Here is a 13,775-nt window from a genome sequence, read left to right as displayed (position 1 = left end):
TGTTCTGGTCGTTGTTCCCGTCTGAGTATCAGCTCCCCATTGCCCCGAGGGCCAGCGGGCCTGCAGCAGAGAAAAGAAGGAGGAGGAGAAGGAGATTGTCCCGGATCCGTGCAGGTCAGTGCCTGGGAGATTCCAGAAGGTGGGGGTGGCTGAGGGTGCAGGGCGGAAACCGTCGCGGATCCTGGGGCGCCTCCGTCGTCTCTTCCACTCGCCGCCGGCTTTCCAAGACGTCTGTCCCGCCCGCAGCCCATTCTGATGCTGCGAAATGGTGAGCAGGGGGGTGTTTGGGAGGAGCTCAGAGATCGGGACGTGGGAATCTGGTGGGAACCGAGGCCGTAAGCTGGAAAGGGAGCTCTGCGCTGGGTGTTGGCCCCCAGTCCTCCAGGACGGTGCCAGAGGGGAAAGGCTGGACATGGGGAGGGGAGGTGCACCGTGATGTGTCAGCAGAACCCCGAGAAGGGTCGAAGGGGTGGAAACCTTTGACAGCCAGGCCTCCGAATTAAGGACAGAGTTTTCTGTTCTGGGGACCGGTCCGTCCACCAAGCACTAGGTCGCGGCAGTTTCCCGTCTTTCTTACTGTGACTGCGTCTTCCTGACCATGGCTCTGTGTCTCGTGGATCCGAGCCTCTCCCGGGTTGCCAGTCTTTCCATAGGTTGCGGCACCACACCAGGCTAAAGAAGAGGAAGGAAATTAACCCCGATCCGTGAAGGTCGATTTGAGGGTAAGATCATCTAGAGACCCTAACCGGGGCGTTGGGAGGATCGGGTGGGGAGAAACCAGAGGTAGCGATAATCTAGGTTAGGTCTGAGTCTGAGTGTGTTTCTCACACTCTTGGGACTGTGGCGAAATGGCGTGCAGTGTGTGTGCGTGCGCGCGCGTGTGTCGTGGGGGGTGGGGTGGGGGAAAATGACAGAAGGGAAACCTATCAGATAGTTTGTTCATAATCCTCTTCTCTCAACAGCACTTAGTCCCCATGTTTTCGATCTGTCATCCTGCAGGTCTGCTGTAGCAGGTGGCACCAGTTTAAACGAGGGAGGAAGTTTCCTCGGATCAGTAGAGGTCGGTTTGGGCATGGGGGCTGCCTGGAATGGGGGAGGGGTTGGAAATTGCCCGCGGTTGGACAGGCTCACCCAATGTTATTTCCCCAACAACTCTCCATTTCAGGCTAGAGAAGCGGCAGGCATGTGCATGTTTTGGATGGCAGAGAGAGGTTGTCTTTTTTGTATTTTTTTTTTTTTAATCTGACAACCTAGATAGGTGAATCAGGAAAGCAACAAATGGAGGAGCAGTCAATCCATCAAGGCTTCAGTTCTCACTGGCTCTGGTCTCTCTGCAGATTGCAAGGGTTGTTGGGCGTGGCACATCTCCAGGGGAGGGAAGAAGGGGCAAACTGCCTGTCTGGAGGAGGTTAGTGCAATGGTGCCACTCCCTGGGAACATCCAAGGTTGGGGTAGCTGAGGCCCCAGCAGAGAATGTGCTCCACTGCCTTTATCTAAGCTTGGGGAGGAGGTGGGCTGGGGAGAGTGAAATGAGGGGGAAAGAGTTTGTTAACAATCTACATTTTCTACCAAGAACTCATTTGCTTGTCCCTCTGTACAACTCTCTGCAGAGGACAACTCAAGGAGAAGAGAAACTCAAACCCCGTTTTCTTTCTCCACCCCTAGGTCCACCTCCAGAATCAGTTGCCGTGGCCTTGAAGTGGCTGAAGACGATCATCCTCCACAGGCCTGCACCCAGGCCAGGCCCATAGCCCTCCTCCCCCAGCCTGAGTGACCACTCTGTTCCTTGGTCCCTGATACCATCAGGGACGATTGCATGGGCTACGCCAGGAAAGTAGGCTGGGTGACTGCGGGACTGGTGATTGGGGCTGGCGCCTGCTATTGCATTTATAGACTGACCAGAGGAAGAAAACAGAACAAGGAGAAAATGGCTGAGGGAGGGTCTGGGGATGTGGATGATGTTGGGGACTGTCCTGGGGCCAGGTACAATGACTGGTCTGATGATGATGATGACAACAGTGAGAACAAAGGTATAGTATGGTACCCGCCTTGGGCCCGGATTGGGACTGAGGCTGGAACCAGAGCTAGGGCCAGGGCAAGGGCCAGGGCCACCCGGGCTCGTCGAGCTGTCCAGAAAAGGGCTTCCCCCAATTCAGATGATACTATTTTGTCCCCTCAAGAGCTGCAGAAAGTTCTTTGCTTGGTTGAGATGTCTGAAAAGCCTTATATTCTTGAAGCAGCTTTAATTGCTCTGGGTAACAATGCTGCTTATGCATTTAACAGAGATATTATTCGTGATCTGGGTGGTCTCCCAATTGTTGCAAAGATTCTCAATACTCGGGATCCCATAGTGAAGGAAAAGGCTTTAATTGTCCTAAATAACTTGAGTGTGAATGCTGAAAATCAGCGCAGGCTTAAGATATACATGAATCAAGTCTGTGATGACACAATCACTTCTCGATTGAACTCATCTGTGCAGCTGGCAGGTCTAAGATTGCTTACGAACATGACTGTTACTAATGAGTATCAGCACATGCTTGCTAATTCCATTTCAGACTTTTTCCGTTTATTTTCAGCAGGAAATGAAGAAACCAAATTTCAGGTTTTGAAACTCCTTTTGAATTTGGCTGAAAATCCAGCCATGACTAGAGAACTGCTCAGGGCCCAAGTACCATCCTCGCTGGGTTCCCTCTTTAACAAGAAGGAGAACAAAGAGGTGATTCTTAAGCTTCTGGTCATATTCGAGAACATAAATGACAATTTTAAATGGGAGGAAAATGAATCTACTCAGAATCAATTCAGCGAAGGTTCACTTTTTTCCTTTTTAAAAGAATTTCAGGTGTGTGCTGATAAGATTCTGGGGCTAGAAAGTCATCATGATATTTTGGTAAAAGTGAAAGTTGGAAAATTCGTGGCCAAACTGGCTGAGAATATGTTCCCAAAGAGCCAGGAATAAGTTCTTGATTTTGTAGTTTAGAAGCAACACATGTTGTAAACTATTCCTTTTCTCCACCTTGTCTATATGGTAAAGGAATCCTTTCAGCTGCCAGTTTTGAGTAATGAATATCATATTGTATCATCAATGCTGATATTTATCTGAGTTGGTCTGCAGGCCGAAGCTGGATGAATGAATATCACTACCTGTTCTGAAAATGTTTGTTGCTTTTTATCTCACTGCCTAGATTGAAATATTTTTACTATTTCTTCTGCATAAGTGACAGTGAACCAGTTCCTCATAAATAAGCTCCCTCCTGTCATTTGCATTGACTGCATTTGTGTATCAACAATGAAGTTGTGTGTTAATGCTGGAAAGAAAAAAAAGAGAGAAACCATACTTATCTTTCGGTTTATAATCTAGTTGGAGAGATAAGAAACATACAAACAAAAAGAAAACAATATCTCAAGCATATACTCTTTGTTAAATATTCACACTCAGAGCACAGAGAAAGCAAAGGTTTCTGCAGGATACAGTAGTCAGCTACAGATTTATGGAGGAAGTGTTCATTTAAAATGAGTCCTCAGTGGGGTAGGTAGTTAGGGAGTTCCATGTGATGGGAGTGAAGGGGGACTGGTGTGAGAAAGGCATGGAGGTAGGAACTCTTGCTGTGACAGTGAGGAGACTAGTCTGTTTAGAGTGGAAAGTGTGACTGGAAGTAAATAAATTTGGAAAGTTGGCTGAAGCCAGTTTGTGGAGAACTGTTTGAATATCACCTCACTGAACGCTGAGAGCCAGTGAATAATTTTGACTAGAAAGAATAATTGGAATTCATATAGAAGTCCCTCTCTCACCTGCTGTGCAGTGCCCATGAGAGAATGGCAGAAATGGAGCCTTTCACACCCTGGTGGTAGGAATTCGCTTACACTGGCACAAGGTTTGCAGAGGGCCATTTGGTAATACATATCATTAGCCTTAAAATATGTGATCCCTTGGTCCTAAGGAAATAGTTGAATCATTGGCCAAAGATTGTATGTACAAGGCTGTTTATCCCAGCACTGTGTGAAATAGTAAAAATTGAAAACAACTTAAACAATTTAGCACACTGGACTGGTTACATAAATTAAGGAATATTCACATGGTGTAAGATAAATATGTCAACTGCAGTCCATATTGTCAGGGAATGATATTCATCATGCACTGTTAAGTGAGAAAGGTAGGTTAGATAGGAGTCTTCTTAGTATGATTCAGTTTTTCTGAGAATATAAGATATTTAAGTAGACACTAAAAACTCTGGAATTACAGACATCCAAATAGTAACAGTGATTGTCTTTGGGTGTAAGGATAGTATAATTTTTACCTTTTTACTTTTTATTCATCTATATGTTCTTATTAACCTAAAACAGATACTGATTTTTCAAAAGTTTTTGCAAAAGGAAAGTGTTGGGAATGGAGCAGGTGATTGATTGGAGCACGAACTGAGTAGAAAAAGTATTTACATTAAACATAAGATGGGTTGAAGTTTTCTCTCTGAAATAATAGATGAGTGCTAAAGATGGGGCTCGCTGAAAGAATTAAATGAAGTAATATATGTGAAATACTTAGAATTTTCTGGCACATAGCAATTAATTAAGAAAATTGAGCACACTTAGTTCCTTAGAATTCAGTGTCGATAGTTGTTCTGGTTGACCTTTGTGTTGCTGGGGGCATTCTGCCGTGTGTCAGCATCATTTAATAAATAATAACAACAATAAAAGTTAGCATTTATTAAGTGACTACTGTGTAGAGTGATGTCATTCCTGCAAGGCAACTGTTAACAATAGTTTCTCAAAGAAATAGGCTTTTCTTTTTACTACGTACTCAAGATGTTTTATCAGACATGATCTCACCTGCCCTTACAATGTATTGTTGGTCAGTTTGGGGGTGTTATCCTACTTTATACATGAGGCCAGGAAAGGGTAAAATCTCTGTTCAGTTCTGATCTGGTTTTAGCCCCAGGCTTCCATATACTTACTCAAATGTTGCCTACAGTAGACAAAAGGACCAAGGACTGATCAGCTTGAAGTTGTTGGGTATGGTGACTCTATTGAATCATGCTGGGGCTCCTTTGACATCAGTTTTAAGGGTGGAATGAGGGTAAAGGAATTAAAATTTTTTCTTGCTCTATTATTAGGTAGAAAACAGGATTTGGGAGGGAAAGCCTTATCCATTTAAAATAAATTAACTTTGAGATACCTGTGTGACATCTAGATGGATATACCCTAATGTCATTTGAGTCTGTTGATGTGGTGCTCAGAAAAGACCAGGCTGCAGATATAGATTTGGGGGCCACCAGAGAAGAAATGATAACTAAGGACATGGGAGCGGATGTGATTCCCCAGAGAGAAGGTGCAGAGTGTAAGAGTAGAAAGCAGCATAAGGAACTGGAGAAGGGATTGTGGCAGCTGGGGAAAGAAGCATCAAATTCCAACTGTGGATACCCTTCCAGACACTATCTCAGTATACCTATATAGTCTACATCAAATTGGATGATACTGTAGATGAACTTTCAGAACCTGATTTACATTTTGTCTACTTTTCTTCTAAAATGTACTCATTGGAGATACTTGAGAAAATAGAGGCAATAAGAACAAACTTGTTCCCTCACCCAGATCTGTATCGTGAACATCTAAAAAAATTCTGATCAAGCCACATTGAACTGGGGTGCTGAGTGACTTTTTGACCTGGGGTGGCAATGAGATGAACTTGGGTAATAAAAAGCCACCCTGCAGCAGGGGCGCAGGCCTGACCAGTGTCCATCTGCTGCGCAGGTCTCTTTTCTCATCCTCTCCTCCCTTCCCATTCTCCTTCCCTTTCCCTCTTTCACACTTCTCTCTGATTTCCTCCTCTGAGAGACCATTGACAATAGTCTCTTTGTGCTTCTGTGTCTTTTGGGGGTGATCGTTTCATTTCCACGACACCAGGTCATGCACCAATGGGCATTTGATGCAGAATGATAATTGTCGTTGCTGTGGTAACAAGATGACCCTGGGTATGTATGGCTGGATGCCAAGACTTTTCGGACGGTTGTTTACAGAGACTGAGAAAGCACCGGTCTTGGTGTGGAACAGCCCTATGTGCATTGCATGAATCTTGATGTCCCATGCCTGGTATTATTTGGAACTGAATCACCCGGACTTTGGGAAGTGCTGTGTGAGACAGATGTATGACTGCCTGGTCCAGGGAAGACACAGGGCCGGCCCAGCCACACTCTGATGTCCTGATGCTTTCACATCCGAGGTTGCCACTCAAACATTTTGGGAAGGGCACCCTACTAGTATAGTAGCCGTGATTGTGGCAGGTCATGGGGGCAGGGGGGAGCCAGTGACCTTTCTTTAGAAAGCATGGCAGTTTCTTGGAAACTGAGGAAATTAGAAACTCAAGGATATTCTGCTATTTTGTTTTTATCTACTGATTTTAGGAATTTAAGTGGGTCTATTCCAGGCAAATGTGTTCAAAGGTGATTTTACAAAGATGGAGTATAGTTCTGTTATAAATTGTCACCCAAAGCATAATATTTAAGGCTCAGGAAACTGGTTTTCTATTTTTAAATTCAGATTCTACTTGCCTTATTTCAAAAGAGATTCCAAGTGTAGATTTAGCAAATTGATGTGGTTCAGGGAAATTTTGTGTTTATGCCTCTGTTTGGTTAATTTCTCTGCTCTATTCCCTTGAGAGTGGTTTTTTGAAGAATGATTATGACTATTTTCAATACTAACATTTTACATTCCTTCTTCATCATATCCCAGACTGAAGATTTTTTCCCCTTATTTCTCTGTTCAAACTGTGGCTCTTCTTGCCTTTAAACCAGAACTATCACGCTGCCATCTCCGGGTACAGAAGACTAGGATATTGACCCCTGAGGTGTGGTATCAAGCAGGATAACACCTCTTTGCTTTCAGAGATGTATATCTCCATGCCTTTCCCTCTCCACTGTGTCCTTCTCAGGCCTTGTGTTAAGGGCTTGGACATTGTTGGGTTTGGGGATAAGCCTGAGGGGAGGGAGGGATTGGGAAAGAAGCCTTATTGGAGGGGTAGCTTCATTCTAACAGGTTCATGTCAAAGGAATTTGATCCAGCACTGACAGTGGGCTAAGTGTAACTCTTTGACCCTTGTTGACCATTTACATTTTAAAAACTGAAAGAATAAGTGTATTACAAGCATCTTTGGGTATTAGAACATTTCTAAGTTTGCACACGGACATAACATGTTATTAAATTGGGTGGATTTTCTTTTTTGAAAATAAAAAAAAAGAATGAGAGTCTGTTACTCTAAGAAATGTAATTACCAAGTAGAACAGATTTTTAGTGTTGGCTGCTCAGAACATTCTGTCCCTAACATTCTGTACGTCAGGAACCACATTATCATCAGAAGGTTGTTTATTTAGTGCTCAGGGAATTGGGGCGAGCTGACTTAGCTCGATGTTGGTGCTGTCAACGTAGAAGAACCTGATGCACCCATGTCGATTATGGGCGTTGACTTGTGTCTGAAATCAAATACTTCTATTCAAGAGCTAAAGCATGTTTCTCTCCATACACAATTAGAAATTTTGTCTGCCCAGATGACCCTTAGCCAGAGGTGGATTATCAGTTGATGGTAGTTTTATGACTCTTAAGATATATTATCAGTTAGTTTGCATACAGGATTTGAGAAATGTATATTTTATAACAGGAGAAAACTGTAGTATTTGTAATGGATTCCCTCATACATATTGGTTAATATCTCCCTGTTCTGAACCTTTCTTATGAGTAATGATAACGTGTTGTTGATTTTTTGGAAACCAAGGTAAAATAAATTGTTACCTCTTTAGTTTTTTTCCCATTTCTACTTCAGTTTTCTGTTTTCTAAAATGTGGTTTAACTATAATCTTGCTAAATTTTGTGGCTTTCTTTCAATAAGCTGTAATGAAAATTCTGACATAATGAAATGGATCAATAAAAGAAAACTTCTGATTTTTACAGTCTTCCATCATTTAAAATGAATTAAGCGGATTATCTTGTCGATATTAGAAAAGATGGAATCTAGGCAAGACCAAATAAAACAGACAACTATTTTCTAAATCTTAAATCCATTTAAACTGGCTTGGAGAATAATTCTTTGTAATCACTTAGTATTTAAGATCATCAATCTTCACCTCTTGTTATGCTGATCTGTGTAATCTATAGCCAAAAATTGAAAGTATTAAATCGCACCATGTTGCTTATAAAAATTACTTAAATTCTGATTGATTTTCTTCTGATATAAAAGTTAAACCTTTATGTTATGAATGTCATAATTCGTGAATGTCTATAAATACAAGTCACACATATGTGTCTAGGTGGAAATGACTGTATGTGGGGAAATAAGAAGATATTAGTAACACTCTGGAATTGCTTTTCAGTTATTTTTAAATTACGAATAGAAGTCCCAGATATATTTATTTAACTTAGAAAGTGGAAAAATTAGTATCTGGGAAAGAAGACCATATTATAGCCTCTGCATTGACGGACAGGATTATGCATCCACCTGGGCATTTGACTGCCTCTCTGAGACAGATTTCGGAGTTAGCACTCTGAGAGATTATTTTTCATAGTGAACTCTATTTTAGTCTTCTTTATTATATTTTCTTAAACCATAGAAGCTCTTTATGCTTATTAACAACTCAAACAGATAAAATCTAAATTAAAACATAAAACTGCCCTCTTCTCACCCATTTTTACAGTTACCTACTGTTAATATGTTCTCTGCATGGGCTAAACTATGCTGTGCTAAGCTGCTTCAGTTGTGTCCGACTCTTTGCGACCCTATGGACTGTAGCCCGCCAGGCTTCTCTGTCCATAGCATTTTCCAGGCAAGAATATTGGAGTGGATTGCCATGCCCCTCTCCAGGGGATCTTCCTGACCCAGTGTATGAACCTCCATCTCAGATCTCTTGCATTGGCAGGTGGGTTCTTTACCACTAGCATCACTACATATTTAAACATAAATGATAACACATATTCATATTTTTATCACAAAATGAGGTCACTGTCCATATATGGTTCTGTTCTGCAACTTTTATTTCAAGTCATGTGTATATTTCCATGCATATCCTACCTCATTCCGTTTTGTTCATGGTAGTCATATCATTCAGCCTTTCCCTTCATGGCTTCTAAGTTTCTGGGCATGCTGAGGCAAGCTTTTACTCCCCGAAGAGTTTACAATAATTTTTAATATTTTATTTGAGCTTTTAAAAATAACTTTGTGTGTGTGTTTAATTCTTCTTGTATATAGTTTTATGTGTGGTATGAAGTAGAGACATAATTTTACTTCTTTTTCCCAGCCTTAGACATTGACTATGCCATCCACTTTTTGGCAGACCTTTTTAGACATCATTAGTTATAGGTTATCTACCTAATGTTATTCTTCTCTATAAATGGAAACATTATTCCTCTTTCTGCTATCCTCCTGGTACGATGCACTAGAGACTTTTGGTGACGTCCTATATTACAGAACCTCTTTATTAAAGATGGAGTGAATTATATTGGGTTGTCATACTAGTAATTAATTTTTATGGGTCTATTATGAAATAGAGAAAAAATATAAGAAGTTTAAAACACCAAAGGATAAGTACAGTGCACTATGGGCTATGAAAATGCCACAATTTGTAAATGGTAGTCTAGCAGGTGACTTACATGAGTGTGACAACACTTCACTCAAAGCATGACAAGGAATGAGCTAATTGGTGTATGTGAGAATTTGAAAATCTGCTAGGTAACTCAGTCTTCCAAGCAGAAGAGTTATTATATATTGTCACATATGCCTTGGGACCAAAGATAAGAAACTGATCTTTTTGAAACATGGAATGAACTGTTAGATCTAGAGGGCTTGAGCACTGTGAATTAAGACATTTTGGAGGACACTTACAAGATAAAGTAATATTCTTTTTTTAAAAAATATAAATTTATTTTAATTGGAGGTTAATTACTTTACAATATTGTATTGGTTTTGCCATACATCAACATGAATCCACCACAGGTATACAGATATTCTTATCAGAAAACTGGAAGGGGTACAGATTTAAATTTGTAAAAGACACTTGTGCACAAATAGATAATATAATTAAAAAGTGTACAATGACACGCTGATACTGGAGACGGTTGCAGTAGCAATTGATTAAAACATTCTATGAATGAGTTTGATATTCAATACTCCTTTCACTAGTAATATATATCCTTTTAAGCAAAAGAAATAAGAAAATGTTGGCGTATGGTCTCAATAGTGCAATACTTCCTAAAAACTTGCTAGAATAGAAGGAAGCTATTGATTTTTTGTGTTTATCTTTGCCTCTCCACCTCTTCTATTTTGCTTACTGACTTCATGATCTTTAAATAGTACTTGTGTTTTAAACAAATACAGTCATGTCAATTGTAAACAGAAATTCGTTTTAACTTTTCCCAATTTTACACTAATTATTTATATTCTTATCTTATTGCAATAAATTGAATCACCAGAAATATTATTGAATGAAAACAGAGATTGTGGATGATCTCGACTTGTTCCTGGTTTTAGTGGAAATGACTTTGGCATTTAATGGTTACATGAGGATTGCTGTTAACTGTTGGTACAAAGCACTTTCAATATTTAAGTCATTCCCTTCTATTCTTATTGGTATCCATTAGGAGTAGCTGCTGATTTTTTTCTATCCTACTAGGTCATAGTAGAGCTTTTTCTTGCCAAACTTTTTGGGTTCTGTTTGTTTATAAGTTTTATATTTTGTTAGTATTTTATTTTTTATATTATTATTAATATTTTTATAGTTGCCTTTTATGTACTATCTTTAGCAGATTTGATCTTAAGTTTGCTAACTTTATAAAATTCATTAGTTAACTTTCCATTTTTTTCCTCTTTTCTGATAGAGTTTAAATGATATTGATCTTTGTAGTAAGTGTTAGTTGCTCAGTCATGTCCAACTCTTTGAGACCCCGTAGACTGTAGCCTCTGTCCGTGGAATTCTCCAAGCAAGGATACTGGAGTGCGTAGCCATTCCCTTCTCCAGTGGATCTTTACAACTGAGGGATCGAACCCAGGTCTCCCCCTTGCAGGCAGATTCTTTACCATCTGAGCTATCAGGGAAGCCCAATATTAGTCTTATCTCTTCTTTAAAGGTAATACAGAACTGAATTGCAAAACCATTTGATCCTGGTTCCTTTTTTAGTGGTAGGTCTACAATCACATTTCTAGTCTTATCTTTAGTAATTTGTCTTCTCAAATTTTCTGGTTCTTGGATTAATATTGATAACTTCTACTGGGAAATCATCCATTATCTTTAGATTTTTAAATTTGATATCAAAGATGTATATATAAAATTATAGCTCTTTTAATCACATCTATTTATGTAGTGAAAGCCTTCATTATTCATAATTTGTTTACTTTTGTTTTTCTTCTATTATTACTTAGTTTTACTTATGAAGAGTTTATTTTATTGGTCTTTGAAAGAACCAGGATTTTATTTATAATTTCTACAATGTTTTTTTCTGATCATTATTTTTAAATTTTTGCAAATTTCTTTTCTCTTTGGATTTGTTTTCTTGTACTTTTCCAATTCTTCAAGAAGAGGGCTTATTTCTTTTATTTATGGGCTTCTTGAATAATAGTGGTAATTAAGATTATTTTTCTCTGAGTACAGCTTTAGTCATGCCTCATAAGCCTTGATATGATGTATTCTTTTTCTTTTTGTCTTGCTTTTAGCTTGTAGTTTTACTTACAATTTCCTCTTTGACCCAGGGGTTATTTTGGAGAACAGTGCTACATTGTCAGGGAGTTATATTTAATGGTAATCTTTTATTTATTTATAATTTTATGCTGTTAAGACAGTGTACCTATAAATTCATTCCTTTTTTAGAATGTATTTCCTGTTTCATTTAATCTGAGCTTTTAAATTTGAAAATCATGTTTTTCAATCCCAGAAATTATTTTTTCTGCTTTAGCTGTATTTTTTTCAGTACTGTTATTAGTTACTTTGCTAAAGATTACACCTGACTCCTTAAGTAGTTCTATTTCAGTGGGGGATAATGTAAGTTTTAAAGTGCACAGACAATGAATATGAATAGTCATTTATGGAAGTAATACAAGTGACTGGAGAAATTTGGGGACTAGAAACTCCAAGGAAGGTCTTCTGGAGATATCCCTTGAAGACAGGACTGGGATTTGAATGAAATAAATTTTATGATTCTGTGTTTATTCTTCACTATATGTGCATTTTCTTCAAACATTGTTTCTTAGACATACCTAGTGATGCCTTTGGAGAAGGAAATGGCAGCCCACCCCAGTGTTCTTGCCTGGAGAATCCCAGGGACAGGGGAGCGTGGTGGGCTGCCATCTATGGGCTCGCACAGAGTCGGACACGACTGAAGCGACTTAGCAGCAGCAGCAGCAGCCGCAGAGATGCCTACCTAAGTGGTAGGTTACCCTCTTCCCAAGTCGCTCAAATGGAAAAGAATCTGCCTGCAATGCAGGAGACCTGGATTTGATCCCTGAGTCAGGAAGAACCCCTGGAGAAGGGCATGGCAGGCCACTCCAGTATTCTTGCCTGGAGAATTCCATGGACAGAGAAGTCTGGCAGGCTATAGTCCATGGGGTCCCAGAGAGTTGGACACAACTGAACGACTAATACTTTCACTTTTTTTCAGTGATGCCTACCTAAGTGGTAGATTAAATAATTTTCAGACAGTATCATTAGACTGTTTATTATTAGAGCATAATTTGTTTTCTCACTCTAGCTCCCCTACCTCTTCCAGATTTGTAATGTATCACATTACCACAGTGCTCCAGCTATCATTATTGTATTGTATGTTGATTACCTTAGTTGTAGCCTAAAAGAGCTATGTTCAGAATTTAGTGTCCAAGAGAAAACAAGCTGTGTAGAGACTATAGCTTGACCAACAGCTGATACCATTTCCCAATGGGCTATTCCTACTTATGTCACTAAAGGAAATCTCTGAATAGTCAAAAATAAAAAAATGCACAGTAATTTACCAAAAACTATTGCCCATTCCCATGTACTCTCTCATTGGAATCCTGGAAAGCGCAATTTCTTTCTTTCCCTGAGGATGGATTCTTATTCACTCTTAAAATGGAGATTTAATATTGCACTGGAGATGATAAATATACACCTATTTGCATGTTATGTATTGGCCTGGCCAAAAAGTTTGTTCAGTTTTAAGTAAAAATAAAAAGATGTATTTTTTTTTCCTTTTCACCAAGAACTTTATTGAACAGCAACATTCACTAACCAAATGAACTTTTTGGCCAACCCAAAATACATGGTAAACTATTATGTTTTTGATATAAACTTATATTCTTGTTTTTCTCTCCCACAATCTTTTTTACTTTCCCATTTTCCCCATTCTTTTCTTCGGGAAAGGTTTACGGAAGGGCTGTGTCATTTCCCAAAGCCCAAACACATGAAAGTATCACGCTAGGTATAGTTGATGCTCTACAGTAAGCTGTGTAATAAATATGGCTTTATTTACTTTCAACCTGCTGAAGAGTCAGTGTGTTCAGTATGAGGATTCATGTCTTGCTTCAGTTGTTGAAACTCCTGTGCCACAATCTCTTCAAATATCGCCTTTTGCTTATTCACTCTAGTCTTTCTTTATGGAACTTCTTCCAAGCATATTTTGATACTTTTCATTCTTTCTGCCATGTCTTCTAGCTTCTCATTCATATTTTGCACCACTTTATGTTTTTTATGCTGCATCCTGGGTGATTTTTTGAGATCTATCTTTGAATGTTTTAGTTATCTCCTTGCTTTTGAGTTTGCCTCTGCTCAGGCCACATA

The 13,775-nt window shown here is 39.5% G+C and overlaps 1 protein-coding gene across 3 annotated transcripts; it reads left to right on the top strand.

Annotated features, from left to right (window-relative positions):
- On the top strand, nt 1-7,855 carry ARMCX3 (armadillo repeat containing X-linked 3). Of its 3 annotated transcripts, XM_068962192.1 has the most exons (5): nt 1-114; nt 643-722; nt 1,000-1,060; nt 1,338-1,408; nt 1,666-7,855. In XM_068962192.1, the coding sequence occupies exon 5, from the start codon at nt 1,817-1,819 to the stop codon at nt 2,954-2,956; it is 1,140 nt and encodes a 379-aa protein (XP_068818293.1). In that variant the 5' UTR covers nt 1-114; nt 643-722; nt 1,000-1,060; nt 1,338-1,408; nt 1,666-1,816; the 3' UTR covers nt 2,957-7,855. The 3 variants fall into 3 exon arrangements, with proteins under 3 accessions (XP_068818293.1, XP_068818294.1, XP_068818295.1); XM_068962193.1 differs by lacking the exon at nt 1,338-1,408; XM_068962194.1 differs by having other exon boundaries at nt 34-722.
- Nucleotides 7,856-13,775: the final 5,920 nt, after the last annotated feature.

The sequence above is a fragment of the Capricornis sumatraensis genome, chromosome X (genome assembly GCF_032405125.1).
Source record: "Capricornis sumatraensis isolate serow.1 chromosome X, serow.2, whole genome shotgun sequence".
NCBI classification, from domain to species: Eukaryota; Metazoa; Chordata; class Mammalia; order Artiodactyla; family Bovidae; genus Capricornis; species Capricornis sumatraensis.
The sequence above is the reverse complement of the archived record's forward strand: the minus strand, read 5'-3'. Positions and strand labels throughout refer to the sequence as shown.